Raw genomic sequence first — 23,592 nt, 5'->3', positions numbered from 1 at the left:
TGCATACTCAGCAGACCTGTATTCATCAGCAAGGCATTGTTTTGCTCCTGAAGCTATGTGAAACAGAAGGCAGTGTGAAATCATTATGTGAGCTGCTCTGCCAAGAGGAGGGCCTCTCTCTTCCCTCTCCATCTCTCTATCTCTATCCTTGTTCTTCACTCTATATCTCTCTTTCTCTTTATCTTTCCCCTCTTTCCTCTGTCTGCATGGCTAAACTAATAAGTGAGTGAATAGGTCTGCTAATTGCTGTGTAATCTCCGTTAATTAGCGTTGAGATTTTTCAGTGGCTGAGTGCAGTGAGAGACAGATCTAGAGTTACTGACAGTTGTACCCACAGACAGACACACAGAAATACAGACACAGAGAGGGAGAGGAGAGAGAGAGAGAGAGAGAGCAGGGGGAGGCAGACCATGGGGCAGACCATGGGACAGATGAGTGAGTAATTTGATCATGTATACATGTATACAGTATTTGCTTGTTGGTTCCGAACCCTCATGAATATGTTCTTTATTCCTGATTGGAGTTTCCTCTTTGTTCACTGGTTATTCAACCAAGATGGGCAGAATATAGCACAACAGTATGTCAGTCAGGTCAAACCTGCACATTCACCAGATACAGATAAAATGAATTAAAGTGCATAAATAGTACACAATGTCTGTTCACGATTCTCATTTAGACTGTAAACCAAACACTGGCAGTGCTTTTGAACTCTACACCTGACCCACATGCACCACAGTGTCTGGACTGTAGTATCTGCAGGTGTTTTGCACCAGTGTTTAGACTAGTCGATGTAGCTAGAGCCCCAGGGATGTAAAGTAGCCTCTGGGAGTTGGGCTCCAGGTAAGCCAGGTTGACAGGTGTGTGGGTATCTTCAGGATGGAGAGCAGCCATCTCAGGCCAGATGTGCTGCTCCACAGATGTGTCGGTGAGAGTCATAACAGACCAGAGCCCAGCTGCTTAGAGAACACATTGCGCCTCGTCTGATGGCTGCCCTTAAACTGGGCATGGCAGGCCTTGTGATAGACGGTAAACAGGGTTAAGTTCTGCTTGACATTCATCAGGGCAAATGTATGGGCTGAGATGTTGTTTGTGGTCATTGTGTGTGTGTCTGCGTCTATGTGACCTGTGTGCAATATTTGTGCTTCATGCTTTATATGAATGTGTGCTCTGCTTGGTTGTGTGTATGTGCATGTTTCTGTTAGTTGTGTGTGTGTGTGTGTGTGTGTGTGTGTGTGTGTGTGTGTGTGTAGGTGTTGCATGGAATAGATTGTGCATGGCACAGTACAATTTATGGCACCTTCTACCGCCCTCCCTTTCAGACGCCTCCACACACGCCCCCACACACAGAGACCTGGCAAAATCTGTACTGCTACACATCTCATTCCAACTGTTTTACATTAATAGCAGAATATTACATAATGTTGCATAAACTGAATGTACACACTGAATGTATTCCTTTGGGATGAGGGCAAAGAGACCAAAGGTTTGGTAAATATGGTTTATAATTTGTTTCTTTGCTATATTCACTTCTTACATCATGAAATATTGGTGCTCATAATGCCGAATTTCACAACCACAGGAGTCATTGACGACAATAAACATCTCGACTCCCTTCAGAGCTGCTGCCTGTTACTATAAGATAACAATGATGCCATCTTGTGTTCCTCACCGGTACGACAAGGCCTTCACATATTTTGAAAGCTTTGTCTCGTTTTGGCCTTTGACCTTTCTTTTTTTATATAAATTACAATAATAATACGGTAGTTTAGCATACAATTAGCATACATGTTCCTTATATGCAGATTTTGTGGACATTTTACTCACAATCTTGGGCTAGTCAGCACTAAGCCCCAGGTCCAAACAACTGGGCCACTTTACTAAAACTGCTAATCTAATGTCATTATGGATGAAGTCAGCATGTTCCAGGTTAGTTTGTCCTCATTAAAATTCTATAATTGTTTCCATTTTTCTTTTACAAGTTAATTGGTACTTGCAATGAACTAAGGCTACTGATTAGCACCCCGATGAGCTAATTAAACTTACATAAGCTACTAACAGAACCTTTTATATTCAGACAGTAGGCTAACGCAATTGAACATGGAGTTTGGTGTTGCATTGCTCATAAGTGACCCTTCCATTGTCTTTTCTGAACCACATACAAATCAGCTTCTTGACAAATGGCCATAAGAGAAAGCAATGTTACCCATCATTCTCTTATTTTGGCTCGGGTTGTTTTGTAAGTCCGTTTTATCCCGTTTGTGATATATCGAGACAGTTATTTTAGAGCTATTATTATTTATATGTATTGTTATCTGAGTTTGTTGGCAATGGGCATGTAATAATGTGTGCATGCCTGTGTGTTTGAACTCTCCCGCTTCCTTCACACCTGCATAACCTGCATTTCTTGTCACACATCCAGACACAATTGACACAGTAGTTGCCTTCCCACGGATCATTATGCACTAACAAAGCTTTTCAAAATTCCCTCATGTTACCTAATTGTGCCCATTAAGTGACCACTGACATTATGTGGTTATTTTCCATCAGCCACTAGACCGACTTATTTTACTCCTTTCCTCCCATCTCCTTTCATTCAGCCACATTGAATACCCACTTACTTTCTCTCACATAATTGAGTACCGTCTTCTCGCAAGATTGTATCTATTGCAGAGGGATCTCATGGATCATCAATTCTGTCCCTACTGGGCAAAATAACCTGTTTCTTAGTCTCTACAGTACATGTGATGCTCGTTGCACTATAATTGAATGACACAAAGTACTTTAGCTGGGAGGGGCCTTTTCTTTCTCAGCTGCTGACCTCCACCTCTAGATCTTCCTGAAATCCGATCAAGTCCCAAACAGCTGTTTCCTCAGGCCACGGCCAAGGCTATGTATGTATGTGTTTCTGTCATAGTTTTGACTCTCATCTGATTTCTTCTTTTTCCTCAGAAACATGTTCTCCTCAGCCTGCCGATCGACGACCTTTTCCTGGGCTGGATGACAACTATCCAGGACCTCCTCTTTGCCAGTGACATCACACAATCCACTCTCTATTCCCTATGCTTCCCCTGAACTTGACAGTGGTTCACTGTTCCTGTTGGCACACGCCCAAAGATTCAGATAGTATCTTGAAATCTACTCTGCCCTCCAGCTAGTAGTGCTTAAGATTCATTGCTTATCATTACTGAGGACACCCACAATTGGCACAGCATTAAGGTGACACATTCACAGGAGAATTTTGCTAGCATCAGCCTAGAATAGCTTCCTTAAAATAGCTGCTCTCATACACATATCATTATCATGATCTAATGGATTTAATTACGTTAAAGAAATGTATGTTGCGAAAATAAGAGTGACAATGTGTTTAAAGAATGTGTTACTGGCAATTTGAGTTTGATTTTGTCAGAAATTAAATCTGTTTGACAGCCTTGATTGTGGTAGACACAGCAACCTCCCATCATGCACCAGGAGAAAATGATAAGAATGGTTTTGACTAGATGATATACAGCTACGGATTAAAGTTACTTTTTTGTAGCAGGTTAGTAGAATTTAAGCTGCAGGTTAAGATAATTAACTTAGAAGGTTAGGATAATTAGATGAAGGTTATTGAAAGGGTTAGGGTTAGGTAAAATGCTCTCCTAACCTGTTACAAAAAAATTACTTCCGTCCATACCTATCTAGTCACAACTGCTTAGTGCTGATAGAAACATGGTAAAACAACCAGGCAGCACTTTGGTGTCAATTATCTGCCAGTTATTTTACAGGCTATGTTCAAAGAGCAGGCATTCTGCATTTTAAGTATAATTATAAAAACACATCCCCAGTAGAGACATCTGTGGTATGAGCAAAGGTCAATGCAGCAATCTGAGGAATTCACATAGTTTAGCAGAAAGCAGATGTTATGGAATAAGCAATGTACTTTACCACTCTATTGTACCATAATGGACTGTATAGCATACTGTTTTCCTCATTTAGCTACAAGCAGCCTTTATGGAATAAGTGGCTACATGTTAGAGGCCTGCCATAAGAATTTCCTTTATCTTTCTCTAGGCATACCGATAACAGTGGGCATGGCGAAGCACTGCCTTCACACAGTTTTTGTAGGGCAAGTTTTGAATGTTGCCTGCACTCATGACCATGAAACCTCAGGAAGGGAAACAGTATTTCCCTTAAATTTTAAACTGAACGTCAATAAAACACGTGCTACTGTGTGCAATATTTCACGATCAATAAAGTGTTAGATAACAAAAAAAGCATTTGTAAAAATTCCTGAAGTAGTTTTCATTTCATATTTCCATTGCATGTGATTGGATTATGTCTCCCAAGGATGTGATTGTTTGGAAGACTGAGTGGTGTTTAATCTGCTCTGATTAGCAGTTCATGTTTGGTTAATCTTTGAAGCCCTTGATTGTTAGTGATAGGATTACTTTCACTGGTGTCATCTGTCTCCATCCACTCTTTCAGCACTTCACTCTCTTTGTCACTGGATCTCTAGCCCAGGGCCTTCTATTTACAAGAAGGCTCTAATCTAGCCTATAATCAATGCCAAATACCTAAGTGTCAACATGGGAAGTGCAGGGAACACAGGATGTTATGGCACCTTAATTGGGGAGGACGAGCTCATGGTAATGGCTGGATTGGAATGATATCAAATACATCAATCACATGGTTTCCAGGTGTTTGATACCATTCCATTTGCGCCATTCCTGGCATTATTATGAGCCGTCCTCCCCTTAGCAGCCTCCTGTGCTGGGGAAACCAGACAGACAACCTTGACTCAGGATGACTCAGTAGTCAGTAGGTGACAGCGCAGAGCCATACAATTACAGAAATAACCACTCTTTTCAAAATACATTGGATTCATAATATCTGTCTGTAAAACCCTTATAGTTTCCAATTATAATAAGTAAAATACACGTGGAAATGTGCTAATGTAAAAAATGTAGCCTTGATTTAATTGGCCTATGGCAAGTGTAAAAATATGACCTATCTATTTGTGGTGTGTTATTCAATAGCTTGTCAAGCTGCCTGCAGTTCTACATGTTTTAGTTGTGGACATCATACAAATGCAGTTTTCATCATAGCAACGATGCTAACTAAGCCTTTGCATGTTATTGGTAGTGGTATCAGCTGTTCCGTGTCTTTGTCGTTGAAGAATATAACGCTGTAATCAATGTGGCCTTTGTTTATTGTGGGTGTGGCCACACCAAGGGGTGTGAGCTAGAAGGTGGGTGGTATCTGCGTGTTCGCGTCACAGGTTAGTGCTAGCTGTCAATTGCAAAACAAAACGTCTAACAACTTTATATTTTAGGCAAACTTGGAACTCACGGTGGCATGGAAATTAGCCTGGAATCCGCAATTATCTAGCTACTGTAATAGTTATGCATGAATGCCGCTGCTTTCGTCGTATAGCCTTTTTCACGAGGACGTACACTAGAGCGCTAGCTAGTGAGCTACTGCTAGCTAGCTGACTTGCTAAGTTAGCTACCTAAGAAAGTGAGAGAAGACGGCAGCTGAACCGAAGCTTTACCAACTTACTCAGACCTATGCGAATGATATCAGGTAGTTATGTATCTAGCTAGCCTTTCACTTATTATTTTGTTCACAACACAGCGATACATTGAGCTAATGCACTGCAATTTGTATGTATTAAACGTCTAGCTAGTGACCGCAATACGACCAATGAATACGACCCTGGTTGTGGCACTGTTTTCTAGTCAGTAGCTGTGCTCCCACAATTCTTGTAGCTAGCTTGGTTAGTTTACTTGTGGCTAAACTGGAAAGTGTACTACTGGCGACAATGTTTCCGAAAATCGAAGGATTTTACACGTTTCTTGTCGTGCACACGTTTGCTGTGTCACGCGCCGCAGAGAACAAGGGACTGTGCTGACAAGTTATGCATGACGATGTAGCTATCTGCAACCGCAAGAAAGGTGTCCATTTACTCGTTATGTTTAATATTCTCATTATTGCCAGGGCAAGTAATTGTACTCATTAGCCCAAGCGTTGGTGAGGGGATTTTTGTCTGCATCCCAAGATTTGCGTTATTAAATTGAAAGGAAATCTCATCACTTGTCAGTTGGTCTAGAATGCCAGTCGTAATTTTACCGTCACATGAGCTGCATTAGACTAAACAAATATTACATTCATTGTATTTTTGCACAATCTGTCTTCTATAAACCTCAATGGCATATGTATTGCAGGTTGAGAGGGGCCGTTTTATATTTCCACTGGAACATGGGAAATTGAACCGCTATTTGTGTTTGGTCGATATACCAAAGGGTCATAGTTTGCTTACAACAGCATATAGTGCAGGAGAACAAGGTCAAAAGTAGATGGTGGTTGTCGGTATGCAGGCCTTTGCCCTCCTAGGCAGTCAGAACCAGCTTGTCAGGTGAATAATGCTAATGAATAATTGAAGCACATGCAGCATATGATCAGCATGCTCTGGAACAATGAGGCTTCTCTTAAACACTGCTATTTTATTGGTCAAAATGCTATCTAGATAATACTTCAAATTCCTGATTGCTTACAGAGTTAGGCCTATTCCAGGGAGAGCTGGGGTTATTGCATGGGCCACTGCAGTAGCTAAGCTACCGGTTTCCTGTGATAGTGTTGATCAGCTTGACACAATGGCCTGTCCTCACATCCATGCTCAGAGCACATGGAACTGTGGTTTGTAGTAGCCTATGTTAAACAGTAAATGTGTTTGTATCAGACTAAAGTGGCATTAGTCTGTACTGTACCAATGCTCCTTTGTACTGGAAATGTGTGTTGATTTTGACACTAGACACTGAGTGGGGTGTTCCCTATTGTCCGGCTGTCGCTCTGTGGGTCCAGTCCTATTTTCTGTACATTTAGGCCAGGGGTACTAACTTACCCTATGAGGTCCTGAGCTTGCTGGTTTTCTGTTCTACCTGATAATTAATTGTACACACCTGGTGTCACAGGTCTAAATTAGTCCCTGACTAGAGGGGAACAACGAAAAAGTGCCGTGGGACTGTTTTCGAGGTCCAGAGTTGAGTTTGAGGGATGTAAGCCTATAGGGGGAGAGAACAGTTTGTAGTCATGACATGGTATCATGACATTAGATTTTTTGAGTATTAGAACCTACTGTACAAGTTTAAAGTGCCAGTTGGGGCAGAGGTTAAAGCCTATTAGGTTTAGGTCTTGTGATATTGGAGAAAGAATAGACTTTCTCCAGTATCACTAGAATCTCCGTTGGTGACCAGTCATCTAATCAGTTGCCTTACCCAATTGTAATCGGCAGCACATTGTTTGTACTTGGATAAGCAGTTAGAACCTTGGAGACTATTGTTGTTGCTTCATCCAAGTAGCCATTTTCTCTGGATTTCAGATTCTTGTGGATTTAATGGTCCCAGATGCAGGTTTTGCAATGTTAGTATTGTAGTTACTTGAGTACTCTGAGGGTCGAGGTGAGGACACGACCAGTCATGGACCTCAGTCAAAGAGCCAGTAGCTCTGAGGACCTTTTGAGTTTACTGAAAATCCAATTCTTCATGAAACATAATCCCTCTTCTGAGAAAACGAGATCAAGGGAGTGAGTGGCTGTTTCTTAGTACAGTGTAAACAGGGAGCATGGACCCCAAGGTCTGTTGATACTATGTAATAGTGCTGCAGTTGACCCATGTCTGTTCTCAGGCTACTCAACTATACTCTCCACCACTGGACACTGCAGGGCGATGACCCCTACACACAGACGCACATACGCTGCTAGTTTCTAGACTTAGTCAGTCTTTCTACTTGTGTTTTTGCATCTCTCATCACAAATGTTCTTCCTCCTCTCGATAGCGTTCATTCACCAACAGGAACCTCTAGCTCCATCTTTACAATCCTCTTTTCTTTCAATTCTTAGCTACAATTACACATTTAATCCCTGTGCAAAATATTTCTCCAATAATGAATGATTTATTTTCTCTAATTTCTCCTCTTTTACAACCATCTCCTTTTCAATGGCTCTCTCCCTTGCCCTCCTGTCCATCCTTTGCCACCCTGTTTTGCTTCCTTCCATCTTCCACTTCTTCTCCTATTCCTTCTGCCCCCCCTCTACATTCCCCTTGCCAGTCTAGGGGTATTGTGTCTTCTGTACAGTAACAGTACATGCATCTCACCCCGTCTCTCTCCTGGTGTGGTATACTGTAGGTGAGTGATGGAGACGAGAGAGTTAACCGTGGTGGCTGGCAGCTTCGTGGGATTTCAGCTGCTCTTCTCCGTGGCCAGCCCGCTGTTCTCCTCAACCTTCACCCCTGGCTACGGCCGCCTGCCCTCCACCAAGCTCACTGAGTGGAACTCCAGGTACAATACCCTTCCAACAGGCCTCTTAACAGGTTTCACATTTTAGACTAGTACTGTTCCGTCTCTGCTGTAACACACTTCTATCAGACATTAACCCAGGCACACTGATCTGAGGTCAGAAAAAGAGGTCGACCGATTCATCGGAAAGGCCGATTTAATTAGGGCCGTTTTCATAACAATCGGTAATCGGCATTTTTGGACACCGATTATGGCCGATTGCATTGATTTGATCACAATTGCCACAGTAAAGGGAAACGTTGATAGTGTTAACAGGGAAAACTCTAGAACAGTGGTCACCAACCTTTTCTGAGTCAAGATCACATTCAAAATGCAAGCCGAGATCTACAGCTCAGATTTTATTTTTTACATTACTTAATAAAACATAAGCCAATGTCAATATCACCTGAGTCAAAATGCAAGCCGAGAATTACCGCTCCGCTTTTTAAAAAACATTACAAAAGAAACGTACGCCTATGCAACATTGACCAATTAAAAACAGTACTGTAGCAATAAGTTTGTGCAGTAAGCTATAGGCACAATACATTATCACCTCATATTGGTTTTGCTTGAATTGCCCAATGCGTTGTTTGGGCCATTTAAAAATATATATATATATATATTTCAAAATTTGAGGAAGGCTAAATGATCACACCGGTAATAGAGCCATTGTTGCATTACTTGAGGCACAGCTGATTGAGCATACATTTAAATAATTTGTCTTTTATTTTTATTTTACTGGGCTGATGGTGCCTGCATATAATGGTCAGCCTCAGGAGAGAATAGCAGACTGAGGGTCCGCCTCTCAACATCTCTCCGCTCTCCCTTTCCTCCACTCAACATCTCTCCGCTCTCCCTTTCCTCCACTCAACATCTCTCCGCTCTCCCTTTCCTCCACTCAACATCTCTCCGCTCTCCCTTTCCTCCACTCAACATCTCTCCGCTCTCCCTTTCCTCCACTCAACATCTCTCCGCTCTCCCTTTCCTCCACTCAACATCTCTCCGCTCTCCCTTTCCTCCACTCAACATCTCTCCGCTCTCCCTTTCCTCCACTCAACATCTCTCCGCTCTCCCTTTCCTCCACTCAACATCTCTCCGCTCTCCCTTTCCTCCACTCAACATCTCTCCGCTCTCCCTTTCCTCCACTCAACATCTCTCCGCTCTCCCTTTCCTCCACTCAACATCTCTCCGCTCTCCCTTTCCTCCACTCAACATCTCTCCGCTCTCCCTTTCCTCCACTCAACATCTCTCCGCTCTCCCTTTCCTCCACTCAACATCTCTCCGCTCTCCCTTTCCTCCACTCAACATCTCTCCGCTCTCCCTTTCCTCCACTCAACATCTCTCCGCTCTCCCTTTCCTCCACTCAACATCTCTCCCTTTCCTCCACTCAACATCTCTCCCTTTCCTCCACTCAACATCTCTCCCTTTCCTCCACTCAACATCTCTCCCTTTCCTCCACTCAACATCTCTCCCTTTCCTCCACTCAACATCTCTCCCTTTCCTCCACTCAACATCTCTCCCTTTCCTCCACTCAACATCTCTCCCTTTCCTCCACTCAACATCTCTCCCTTTCCTCCACTCATCTCTCCGCTCTCCCTTTCCTCCACTCATCTCTCCGCTCTCCCTTTCCTCCACTCATCTCTCCGCTCTCCCTTTCCTCCACTCATCTCTCCGCTCTCCCTTTCCTCCACTCATCTCTCCGCTCTCCCTTTCCTCCACTCATCTCTCCGCTCTCCCTTTCCTCCACTCAACATCTCTCCGCTCTCCCTTTCCTCCACTCAACATCTCTCCCTTTCCTCCACTCAACATCTCTCCCTTTCCTCCACTCAACATCTCTCCCTTTCCTCCACTCAACATCTCTCCCTTTCCTCCACTCAACATCTCTCCCTTTCCTCCACTCAACATCTCTCCCTTTCCTCCACTCATCTCTCCCTTTCCTCCACTCATCTCTCCCTTTCCTCCACTCATCTCTCCCTTTCCTCCACTCATCTCTCCGCTCTCCCTTTCCTCCACTCATCTCTCCGCTCTCCCTTTCCTCCACTCATCTCTCCGCTCTCCCTTTCCTCCACTCATCTCTCCGCTCTCCCTTTCCTCCACTCATCTCTCCGCTCTCCCTTTCCTCCACTCATCTCTCCGCTCTCCCTTTCCTCCACTCATCTCTCCCTTTCCTCCACTCATCTCTCCGCTCTCCCTTTCCTCCACTGATACTGACCAAAAAGGGACACCGTCTTCCAGCTGATGGCAACTCGAGTTGCACCGTTATTTCTTCCTCGTGCACAAATTCATGTTGTTACTCCTATGAACAGAGAGAGTGAAATATTAAAAGACCCAAGCCGCTAATAATAACAGCAATGCAAGCCTATAGATACACTTTCTTACTCATTCGTTACTGCTGCAGTGCGTGTTGTAGCGCTGAGTGGAAATGGGAAGGACACATGTTTTATGGCTTATAAAAGTGTTGAATACAAAGTGTTGACAGTGCTGAGTGAACTTTTTAACGTGAACTCACTCATAAAACAGCAGCTTTTTGCTGTATTTGTTGACAGTCTCTCTCTAGTCATGGTTTTAAACGTTTTCAAATCTCACAGTATCAACTTTACTGTAGCTTTCTTTAATGCCGCTACGTTACTGCCAACACAGTAATCTGAGCCACCCGATTGGTCAGCGGTAGGCCTGTAGTTCACTTGATTTGCTCTCCGGCACCGCCGGGAAGGCAGAGTTTGTACCTTCAGACACATGAAATGGTTCAAAATGGCAACAGTTCACTTACTTGGCACACAGGGCAGCTGAATCGGTTGCACCTACCACCAACAGCCCGAGACAAACAAAATAGGAACACAAGGCTTTATCGTTGTCTTTGTTTTTTACAGAAATGTTTGTCGATCGACTAGGAATGCCTTGGAGATCGCCCAGTTGATCGCAATTCACCTGTTGGTGACCACTGCTCTAGAAAGTTGAGAGAAGTTCAATCTCGTGCTTCCCCCTGTGGGCTGATATTTCTTCTGCGTGGCAGTGCTGAGCCTCAGTTCATACAGGGATCATGCACACTGAACGCTGCTACAGGCTGTGTGTACCATGGCATAACAAGCCAAAGGTGACGCACTGATAGTGGTTGAAGTTTGATTCAAAGTTACCCACCCTTCATTGCATAATGGCTCCCAGTGTGTCAGTGTGTTATTATTTATTAAAGCTTTGCTTGTAAAGAGACACAGAATATCTACAGAAAGATGCACAGCAGAGATGTAAGCCTGAGGCGTAGGCTAAGGAACACGTCACTAGCTAGATGTTCAATTCAAATGGGCTAGAAGGAGAGCAAATGCACTTGCCCCTTCTGCTTCGTAAGAGACTCTCAAATTCCACTCTCCTCCTTGATCATGGCAGTTATACACTCTGACAGTCATGTTATAATGGTGACACTAAAAATAACAATGTTCATTGTACAGTGGCTGGTCTGTGGAGCCAGCATTGCTAGGCCTGTGGGACAGCTGGTGTGCCCAGGGTCTGGGGACTGTGTGTGCGGGTGAGGGGAGATAAGAGCCGTGGTAGCACTGGAGTTCTCTTCACTAGCCCAGATAAAGAGTCCCAGAGGTCAACGAGACCTGACTAGTTTTACACACACACACACACACACACACACACACACGATTCTCCTTCAAATTAGTTCCATTGCCAAGGTTCCACACGGCTCAAATGAGCTGAGGTTTCTTCATTGTGTTCTCAGTGCTATAAAGGATGTTATTGTTATGTTACTTGAACTGTTTATTAGTATTACTGCTGCCGTGGTGCTAGTCTTGCATCATTCTCTGCCATTGCGCTAACTGTCCCTGTTTCTGTGTGCTTTCCCAGATTGGTGTCCACTGTCCATGCTCTGATCGTGGGCCTCTTCTGTCTCTACATCCTGTGGTTTGATGATGCTGTCAACGCAGACCCCGTCTGGTAAGATGAACTGCATTACTGTCTGCTGTCTGTCATTCTAGCAGCCATAGCTACCAGCCTACCCCAAGAGGGAGGGAAGGATGATGCTGCCATTCCCCACTGTCAGAGAGAAATCTCAGTGGAGTCTCCAGAGAGGTGTAGATTCAGTGGATTTGTCCTTTCATTGTCTTTTCTATGTTCTCTCTCCTACTGCTGACTGTGTGATTACATCATTGTATCCTGAAAGAGAGGAATGGTAATTTCCCCCTATCTCTCCCTCTCCCTTCTGTTTCTGTCTTCTTCTCTCTCTCCTCTTTCTCTGTCTTCCACTCTCGTGTTTCTCTCCTTCTGTTTCTCTTCCTCTCTTGTTCTGATCAGACAGGCCAGAGTCCTGCCAACAAGGCTCCTTTTCATAGCAAACAGCAGCCCAGTCTTCAGCCCCCTCTTCCTCCTCCCTCCCCTTCTGGTGACCCTCTCCCCTGAGTCCCTCTGACCCCCAGCAGCACCCTGCGTCTCTGGCTGTCTGATCAATACAGCACTTCCCTCGCTCTCATTGTCTGTCTGTCGCTGATGGAGCGGAGAAAAGGGGAAGTGAAGGGCCAATGGGGAGGAGTCCTGCCACCCCCCTTCATCTGCTCTGTGTCCAAATGTCTCACATTTTAGACTACTCTCTTTTTCCTTCTTTCTTTGTTGTTCCTTTACTCTCATAGGGTTTGTTTAATAGGGGTGTAATTGTTGTACCCTCCCAGCCCAAGTCATGTTGTCTTGTTTTTTTCCTTTGTTTTGGTCTTTGTCTGTGTAGTATTGGCACTGTCCTTTTGTCTCTTATGTATTTGCTTTCCTGCCCATCTCTTTTAGTTTCTTACTTTTCCTCTATTTAGACTGGTAGCCATGTTATTTTGCTAGCGCAGTAGCTAGTTCCTCTTATTGCAACACTGTATGGCGTAAGCATTAATCCTCAGACAATCTGATTGTATTACAGCATCATTTAGACATGCCACAGACTGGCATTGTGCTGGGCTTCACAGAACTAACTGCCCACAAAACCTGCATTGTGACAGATTCAGCTTCTCACGTCACTCTGGCGGTTCTGCCTGGGTTTTGTCGTCGTAATCCAATCAATCCAAAGCGTTTTCCAAATCTGCCTTCCTCACATCGCCTGATTGGTTTATCTGAGCTTTAAAAGTGCGATGTAACCAGTGAGAGCAGAATAGACTCAATTGGTTTAAAACAATAGTGCTCAGTTGGTTGATCAGAGTTCAATGATGTAACCCCAGGTGTGGCTTACTGTAACATTAAGATCCCTTTATTGGTCAAATACACACAAGGTCCAACTGAACTGTGACTTCCGCATTTTAACCCAACACCTCCAAAAGATGCATACATACACATAAATATAGAGGTTTTGGAGAGGTGCAGGGGACTACCACTCTGGGTGCCCGGGGAAATGTTGTTGGGGGGGTTAAGTGCCTCGCTCAAGGACACAACGGCAGGCAATGGAATCTAGGATTTGATACCAGCAACCCTCCGGTTGCCAGCTCACTTCCCAACAGATTTTTTTCCGGCAGACCCGGGATTTGAACTGGCAACGGTCGCTGGCTCGCCTCTAACCGCTAGGCTACCTGCTGCCCTTCAGTACCTGGATCAGTGATGGAATCTGAGAACCTTTGGACCCATCTCATCCTGACTCCTCCTGTTGATCTATCTGAAGTTTATCTCTTAGCTTTAACAGATTCACAGGTTTATCTACGAATGGCTTCGACTCTCTATATGGGTGAATAGATTATTAGGCTTATGGGTGGGCTCCAGGATGTACAGTAAACATGAGGAAGTGGAGAAACCATTGGCTGCATATGACATTGATCGTGTCTACATGAGTGGGGTTCAGAGAGGATGTTGCACTCAGACATACCCTGAACGGGTACGTTGGGGTGAAGGTCGGCAGAGGTGAGGGAGGGCGGTGTCACGTGGAGCCCCCCTCTGATCCAGAGAGCACGTCGTGGTGTGCTGTCACAGAGAGCCATGACCCCGCCCTCAGCAACAGGATACCTGTGATGGAGAGAGGCCAAAATCAGTTCCATTGTCACTTTACTGAGACACACACATTATTTTGACCACAGTCACTTAGCCGATGCTCTTGTCAAGAGCCTCTTGCACTACAGTCGACACACACGCCTAGGCAGTAAATGTGGCCCATGTGATACGGTGAACTGATAACCATGGCGTTGCCCAAACCTTGTCCGAGCAACTGAGTCGTACAATCCACTCCTACAGTCAAGAGAACAGTGGTACTCATTCTTACAGTATGTACTATATGCAGGCCACTGCTCACATGTACACACACCCTGACACGTATTTGTCCATGAGCACACAAGGATACAGCAGGCAAACAGAAACACACCCTCTGTATGTGAGCACAATGCATTTGTCAACACAGTGCTGTTTAAACTGGACCTTCCCTGGACACGGGTATCTCAGTAGTAGCAAGACTATGACTCATGACATGGCCATGAGAAGAATGTGCCTATTTGAATGCTAGAAAAAAGATTTTAGTTAGAAGTTTTTTTTATTCGCTCTCATTGGAGACCCCTGCAGTAGACTTCACTAATACAGTATGTAGAATGTTTTGTGGACTTCACTAGATTTCTGTGAAATCGTAAGTAGCTTTTGTTTCTGTTTTACAGTAATTTTACTGCATTAATCTGTAATGTGGCAACTGTTATTCTGAAAGAACACTTTGTTTTGTTTTTGCTGTACAGGGGGGAGCCTGGACTAGTGAAACTTAATGTGGCCATAACGTGTGGTTATTTGCTCTATGGTGAGTCTCTCTCCTCATGTTTATCCTCTTGTATAACAATAAGCCATCCACATTTCTCTGTGGACAGTAGATGAAAATAACATTGTGCGCTAACTACCCACTTGTTGTTCTGTGTAGACCTTGTGCTTCTGGCCACTAACTGGAGCACAATGGGGGACAGCTTTTTTGTCTGTCACCACTTGGCGGCGCTCTATGCTTATGGATATGTCTTGGTGAGTCTGGGGGGAAACCATGAGCACAGTGGCTAATATTAGATGGTTCTTTGGTGCCTTTGGGTTTTGGTATTGAAATACTCAAGTCTTCTTTCTAAAGATGTTGCACATTTAGTCTGTTTTTAGTTTATTTCTGCCCATGTTTATTTGTGGTAATATGTCTTTATGCTCTCTGCAGTCTCGTGGCGTGCTTCCCTATTTCGCCAACTTCCGTCTCATTTCAGAGTTATCCACACCTTTTGTGAACCAAAGGTAAGCTAGCTCCACTTTTACTATATATGAATGAATACTCCTCCTGTTTATCAGCCCCTACCTCTGTCAGTGTTGACATTATTCCGTTCTCCTCCATGTATAGGTGGTTCTACGAGGTTCTGAAGTACCCTCGCTCGGACCGCTTGGTTGTGGCCAACGGCATGGCCATGGCAGTGGTCTTCTTCATGGTGCGCATCTTCGTCATGCCTCCCTACTGGGCCCGTGTGTTTGCCACCTTCGGTACGGAGGCCTTCGAGCGCTTGGGCATCGGTGCTCAGGTGGCCTGGATCACATCCTGCATCGCCCTGGACATCCTCAACACCATCTGGATGTACAAGATCGCCCGCGGCTGCTACAAGGTCATGATGGGCGCCAGCGGCAGGAAGGCCAAAGAGGTCTCCCCGCTCAAGCAGAACCATGTGAATAACCACACAGACTAAGAGATACTGGCCGGAGGGGGGGGAGATAGACAGACTCTGTGGAAGGGAAACAGGAAAGACTTCAAGGGCTCTTATAGCCCCTGCTAGCTCCAGCCTTGCTATTATCTCCATACCCGGAAGTCATGCAGCCGAATGGGGTCAGGTCCTCATCAGATTCAGTTTCACAGAATGAGACTGGTCCCACACTAGCTTCTGTACCTCAGTGTTTCATCGACGGTATGGTGGTACCCTGGCTGGGTTTGGTTGGAGATGACAGAGTAGCTGTTAAGCACACTCATTCTTGTTCACCTTCAACTTAAACCCAAGCTCAGTCATCTGAAGTGCCTGTGATGGACAGGTAGAAAGCAATAAAAGAAGAAACCATACTCTAGCTCTGTCAGAAACTCCCTCGGCCATCATCCTTTACCCTTTTCAGTTCCCTGACCCGTCCACCCAGAGGAGAGCCTCCTGCTTTGCCCTCAGAATAAGGACCTGTTAGTGTGCTAGTTTGACAGACCGAGACACCACAATGCCTCTTACTGCATTTGCTGTGGCCTCCTTTTTATGAACACCACCTACATCGCCAGCAGAGCGGTCCCCCGCTCACAGCAACAGTTCAGATTGAATCACCACTGGATTTCCCATCCACAGCCTGGATGCACATCCAGGGGAAATGGAGACAGGGATGTGGGGATTGGATCCTACCGCTGCCGCCAACTCTCCGGAATCATGTTTTTCATTGGACGCTTTTGCCTCATCATCCAGGGTCTGGCTGTGCTCTGTTTGCGTCTCTGGGGTCTCAGTTATCCAATTTGTTACTCAACCTCAAAACCAGGAATTGACATCAATGCGTCTTAACTTCACTACACAACTTCACTACACTCTCATAACCCTCTGTCACAGCGGAGTGGTTAAATCCATCCAGTTTGATGCTTCTGTTCTACCTCTCCCCTGCCTTATAAAGACTTGTCAGTCCCTCCATATGAGAATAATCACAATGACTTTTTCTCTCCTTCTGTAAAGATGTTTTAGCCTTTGAAAATATCTCATCCATTATCTCTAGTTCAGTGGACTGGAAAGGACGTTTTCTCTCAGTTTCTCTGGAGATTTTCCCAGCCACTGCAGTGTAACACTACTGTTAAACACAACACTTGTTCTAGTGTCTATCTAAGGTACCTCTGGGGATTTTAACTTCCATTTTTCTCCTCTATTTTCTGTGTTATATTGAGAACTGAATTTGGAACAAGAGCGGGTCCCTTTTGGGGGGAAGCATTCTCCTGTCTTAGGTGCTGTTCTGCCTACAGAGTGGCAGTCATAGGAATGCTAGAAATATGATGTCCCCAATCGTTTCTATAGATATTCATGTAAGATCAATTCTGAATTACCTATCTGACAAGAACAGCCATACGCTGGCAATGTTGTACTATATGTGTAGCCGTGTAAAGTCCTACTGTATTACTCAGTTGGAAATCGTCCTCTCAAATCAAGTTGATTTGATTGATTCAAATCACTGAGCGCTTGTTAAGAAAATGTTGGATTATGACGATTTATACTCTAGTTTGGATCACTAAACAGGATAAATATGAATTGCATTAATCTATGGGTTCCTCTGCACTTCATTTTAATCAGTGCATTTGATGTTTTTCACCCAGCTGTATTGAGTGCATGTTAAGTGTTTTGTTCTCTGTCCTCCTCCTGTCCCTAAAGCGTTGACGTGGTTTGGGACGGGGGGGTCTGAAATGTTAGACTTTTCACTGTGGAATGAAAGCACACTCCCCATGATGGAGAAATTACCTGTTGAACTCTTCCATGTACCACCGAGGAGGGTTGTATTGTCGTGCCTTTACGCAAACAGGAAATCTAAAGCAGTCCGGTAGAGATTAGCATGACATTTTAATGTAAAACTGCTGTTTTCCTTTTTTCTCGCTATTGTAGTCTCTTCTCTCTATGGATACTGTTATGTATATATTTTTGTACCCTGCACAATAATGAATCCAGACAAGTATTCTCCGAAGTTGACCCCTCTGTAGGGCCTGCTTGTTTTAATCCTGAATACGGGAGCGGGCCTCGATATGAATGTTGTGGTGGTTCTAGTGATATTAGGAGGAGTGGGAAGGGGCTTAAAGAGGCTGCTGGTTATGACCAGAATGAAGATGAGATTGGAAATGTAATTATTGTCATGTAGTTATTCAGCTACATCAGCTCAGTTGAGAAGCTAGTGACATTCAGCTCACTCTTCTCACCCAGTCCTCCAATACTTCAAGCTGTGAATAGAGCAACATGTTTGTATCATTCATCAGTCAAGAAAACAATATTTTCAACTGAGTACATGTGTAGCCTGATGAGATTTCTGGTTCACCAGTAGGCTGTGGTGTGCATTTAAGTCTGCTTCGGATGGCTGTGAGAGAGGTTGTACTTCTGCACAATGTCCAATGTTTGTACAAACCATTAATTGGATGTGTAGTGTTTCACTGACTTCAGTGTGTCTGTGGTGTGTTGAATTGCAATGTAGATCTCTGGGTGATTTTAAAATAGTAAAAGTTTTGGTTTTTGGAAATGAGGAAGTGACACGGCGGTTTCTGTAACATCATGCCCGAGTGCACTTGTATCTGCAAGCAATAACCCGTGTGGCCTTTTATCCCTTTGAAAGGCTAACATTGTGTATTAATAGAAGGTACAAATGGTCTCAGGCCCTGGTGAGAAATACGGATGTGTTGTAGCTCCTGGAAGAACTGGTAGAACGGTTGCATTTATTTCAGCTGCATTGCATGCATTTCATCTCTTTTGTAAGGTTGAACTTAGCAGCGTCTTAAGACTTTTAGCCATTTGATACTAAATGCCATGGATTAGCCAGTAAATAACCTTTGACTGAATCAATGAATTCTTGCCCCAGCTTTTTGTGGACTCTCTCAATAGTCATGCTCCACAGGTGAAGCAGATCTGTAGACCGCAGCAGTCACATCCTTTAAGTCACAAGGAGGTGCGGGGAGAGAACAAATTAAGTCAAGAAAATAACTAATATACATGATAGTGATGAAACGAGTGAACATGAACTAATGAGGAAAAAAGCATAGATCAAATGTTGCCAGTGGGTTTTTGGTTGTTTTTTTTATTTCTTATTTTAATGCAATGACATTTGTTACATTATTATTTTCTGAATATTTTAATGTGAAAAGAACAATACACGGGCCTTAGGGTCCCTGTCTCAACACCATGTGATTTAGATTTGTCTACAATGACCACTACTAATGATGTCATTGTAGCACTGAAAGTTCAGACTTACTTGAAAGTTTTGCTCTTCAATAAATTTGAAGACAAAAAAAGATTTGTCTCAATCGTTGCTTTTTGGCTTCAGAGTAACAATTCAAACACCATTGATTGACTTTCATGTATTTTGTTTACACTGGTGCACAGAAACTGAGACAATTTCATGAAAATACTGCATGTTGGATGCATCGTAGTCAGAATGCGTACAGCAGTGTTGGATGGTTCTAAGGTTTGTCTGGCTCAGTCCAGTCTAGTCCATCACATTTTAATTGTCACATGCTTTGTAAACAACAGGTGTAGACTAACAGTGAAATGCTTACTTACGGCCCTTCCCAACAATGCAGAATAAAAGTAACACGAGAAATAAATACACAATGAGCAATGATAGTTTGGCTGTATACAGGGGGTAGCAGTACAGTCTGTGCAGGGGTCTGAGGAAATGTAACTAGATATGTACATATAGGTAGGGCTACTGAGTGGCGCAGCGGTCTAAAGCACTGCATCTCAGTACTAGAGGCGTCACTACAGACACCCTGGTTTGAATCCAGGCTGTATCACAACCGGCCGTGATTGGGAGTCCCATAGGGCGGTGCACAATTGGCCCAGCGTCGTATGGGTTTGGCCGTCATTGTAAATAAGAATTTGTTCTTAACTGACTTGCCTAGTTAAATAAAGATTACATTAAAAAAATTAAAAAGGGATAGTGACTAGGCAACAGGATAGATAATAGTTACCTGTGTGAGAGGTGCCAGCTACCGCTCCTCTTCTGCCCATTCTACAGGAGTTAGAGAGAAACAAGCATCTGAACCACTGTTTGGCTCTGATTGAATTCAGCTCTACCATGTGCGCCTGTCAAGGGGCTGGGTCACAGACTGGGCCTGGAGAGCGTTACCAAACATGGTCACATGAGACTCAATGAAAATCTCTTCTGCTACACACTCAAAACACACACACACACACGATGCCACCTACACTAGTACATAACATAAATGCATAGACGTCAGTGCTTGTAATGTTTTTGTAGTCTGACTGAATCTGTAAATCTGTTGGTGCTCCTTGGATCACACGTCTGTTTACTGTAAGTGGATAGTGTATTTGAAGACACGGATTCAATCATTTAGGTCTTTAAGTATTAGTGAAATCTCCTTTTCCATTTTTACATAGCATCTTTACAGCTTTCAGCAGTTCCATTCAGCATTCAAGCTCCCCATGTCTTTAGCCAGCACTATTGAGCAACATATTGTTACATTAAACTAACAATGCAGTATTGGGATGTTTGAGGTATTTGTGCAGAAAGCTTTCCCAGCATTAAAAAAACTACTCTGAAATCAACATTCCAGACTTCTGAGAGGCTATTAAAAATAACTGTTTTTTTTACAAGGTACTTGAAACCCTTGACAATTCAGTGGGCATTTAACATGACTTTTAACCAGTTTATCAAGTAGTACTTTGCTATCAGCTACTATACACAAACACTTTATAAAAGCACCCAGACACTTGGGTATTAATTCACAAAACAAATGTATTAGTTAAGCCCAGAATTTGTTTCAACTTTCAGTCCTACTGTACATAGACAGGCAAAATGATGATGCTAAGAACCCAGCCTTCTGAATTTTTCTCAGCCTAGGTTGAGGAGGCCTTCTACCCTAAATAGCCAGACGGAGTGGATGAGGGTGTGGAGAGGGAGGAGCTGGAACTTTGGAAATGCCCCTCCACCATCCAGAACAGCAGTTTTGTCTCTCGCTGCTTCTCCATCTTTCTCAACGGTTCCAGCTACACGCGTGCACATTATTTCTTTGCTTTGTCAAATATTATGACTTGCACAATTTGTCTGCCTCTCTTGAATCTTGTAGCTTTCCCAAAGCCTCAGTCTTCTCATCTCCCTTTGCCTGAGCTCTGTTTATAGCCTAGGTGTCCTTCCTACCAAGGTGTAACCCCTCTAATGGCTCTTTAATTACTCTTGTGTTTCTAGTTCAGTTTGACTTTAAAGTTATGTTATCCAAACCTTGTCGTTCTTAGACTCCATGCAACACAGTATTTCCAGTATGTTAGCGTTTAAATAAACAGACCATCATAAGAGGTTTCCAATCTGGAGGTGTGGTATGTTCCCTATGCTTCCTCTCACTCTAAATGACCCACAACAGACCCACAGCACAGCAAATATGTAACAGTAGTTCATTATCAGTTTGAGGGATTCCACTTTCACATCACATTACATCTGGGCTGCTCCAGCCAGTTATGGCCCGCCCTTCTTCCATCATGCCCAAATAAAGTGTCCAAATTCCTCCTGTGTGCCTCTTCTCTCCTTGAGATGTTTATAAGACCCTTGCTTGGTCCCACACTCAGCTACTCTCTCTCTCTTTCTCTCTGCTTGTGCGCTTCTGTATTTCACTGACAGTCTGTTTATGGCCACGTTACATAAGGCTCCACTATAATTTAAGTTTGTCATCACAGTCGCAGCCTCATACCTAAAGTAAGACTTTAAGGTGAGCTTTAAAGGGGCAATCAGCAGTTGTTACATCCATTTTTAGACATAAATTAATGTTTCCATTGATTCTTGAAGAATGTAACTTATAAATGCATCATGAGCTTAGTTTTAATGTCCTACCCCATCAGAACCCAAAATATAAGCCTTTTTTACTCCAATGTTTACAAACAAATGAAATGTAAACAAACACTGCATAGCCTCAAAACATGGTTAAAACTATAATGTTGAGATCATGGATGGTCAGTCCTTGCATCCATAGGTTTATGAATTTGAGAGTGATTACATTTCTCCAGCCCCATCCCTCAGCTTTTTACCAAAACAGTGGTTATTGTTTCAACTGCTGATTGGCCCTTTATGGTTTATGAGTCCTATCTTCACAAACAAGCTCTATCTAAGCTTTGCTTAGTGTACCTTTTTCTGGTCACTGTTTGTTAAAGTGTGCACTTTCAGATTCACAGTGTTCCTCAAACTCTTCATGACTATGTCCTGTTATTAAATGTCAACTATTGGGTTATAACATAGTTGTTAACATTGTTAATGGTGCTCAGTAGTTAGATCAGTAGCTCAGTAAGACTCTATGCGTCGTACTCTCTTGGTTTATACACTATAGACTGCTGTGTGTAAAGATGTCTGCCAAAATTCTAACTTCTACCACCACTACAGCTAGCCTATCAGGCTGAAACTCATTTATCGTCAAAGAATGTGTGACCTTTTCTACACAAATGCAGTGCATTTGCAATCGTCTGAGCTGAGGCATTATTACTCTTCTCAACCCAAATCCTTTACTTTTATAATGTTGGCAGGTCTGTGATCTTCTAGAAACCATTATAAAACAGATATTTCTCCACTGGTGTACTGGTGGAAATAGTTAATTTGTCTTTGTAGCAGGCAGAGAAAGTCCACCTGACTTCCACTCTTCTTCATTTGAGAAGCCCTGCAAAAAAACACATTGGTGTCCCAACGATATGCTCCAACGTGTAATTACACTGTAACTGGAATTGGTCATTAATTGTCTATTGTCTAGGAACCTCCATATTAAAAACCACTTGGAATCATGTGAGCTTTGCAGACAGTGTCACTGCTGCTTTACCATACTACTCTTGTCATGTTATCATCAACTTGATTGGTTTACAGTAATCCTGCCTGTATTGTTACTGGGTCAGGGTGTTTGAACTCCATTATTCCAGCACTCCCACAGCCCTCCACCATAACCCTTTTCCCCATCCTCCATTCCCCTCATAGTGCTCTTTCCAGAACCTTCTCTTCATGCCCTGTCTGGTAACGCATTACCACCATATGTGTGGGAGAGTGAAAGTGGGACAGGACAAACAGCAGTAGGGTGAATCATCATGCTGCTCTCTGGGGAGCAGTGCTGCCTGTTCCCCTTTGACACTCCACAGCCCGCTGGCTTTGCATTCCATTCCCTTGTCATCTGCCTGTGGATGAGCAGAGCAGCGGAGTGAAACACTGGGGTATAAGAGGAAAACCGGCTGATTGTTCCAAGTGACGTCAGGCCCCCAAACCATATAGGTCAGAGCAATGACCTCAAATGAAACTCTATGGAACACACTATACTATATGTGTGGGTATAGGGGGTGTATGGAGGTGTTGTAGAGGTATTGACAAGATGGTAGAAAAACACTTGCCAACAAGGGTGTTTATAACTTTTTCTTGGCTTCTTTTCGAAGAGATATCAACGTTATTTTTTTTAAAGGCGATTGTAGTATTTAGTTCCAAGTTTGTTATGGAAAAACTAAGACAGGAATTGTAGAGCATCAGGGTTGAAAATGGTAAAGGAAGAATACACATAAAATGTGAATCACTACGTAAATACATTTGGGATACATTTAATGTATTATTATCAGCATGAATCATATTTCTATTCATACTGAAATCATTTTACATAAG

General features: G+C 43.5%; 1 protein-coding gene across 3 annotated transcripts; it reads left to right on the top strand.

The window, feature by feature from the left end:
• Positions 1-5,181: 5,181 nt before the first annotated feature.
• LOC115201124 (transmembrane protein 56-B) lies at positions 5,182-19,252 on the top strand. Of its 3 annotated transcripts, none has more exons than XM_029764447.1 (7): positions 5,182-5,257; positions 8,164-8,316; positions 12,160-12,249; positions 14,988-15,046; positions 15,164-15,258; positions 15,437-15,510; positions 15,614-19,252. In XM_029764447.1, exons 2-7 carry the CDS (start codon positions 8,171-8,173, stop codon positions 15,948-15,950), a joined length of 801 nt encoding a protein of 266 aa, XP_029620307.1. In that variant the 5' UTR covers positions 5,182-5,257; positions 8,164-8,170; the 3' UTR covers positions 15,951-19,252. The 3 variants fall into 3 exon arrangements, with proteins under 3 accessions (XP_029620307.1, XP_029620298.1, XP_029620316.1); XM_029764438.1 differs by lacking the exon at positions 5,182-5,257 and adding an exon at positions 5,264-5,562; XM_029764456.1 differs by lacking the exon at positions 5,182-5,257 and adding an exon at positions 5,592-5,933.
• The last annotated feature ends 4,340 nt before the right edge of the window (positions 19,253-23,592 follow it).

Source organism: Salmo trutta, chromosome 1 (genome assembly GCF_901001165.1).
Source record: "Salmo trutta chromosome 1, fSalTru1.1, whole genome shotgun sequence".
Classification (NCBI taxonomy): Eukaryota; Metazoa; Chordata; class Actinopteri; order Salmoniformes; family Salmonidae; genus Salmo; species Salmo trutta.
This window is presented reverse-complemented; position numbering and strand designations above follow the sequence as displayed.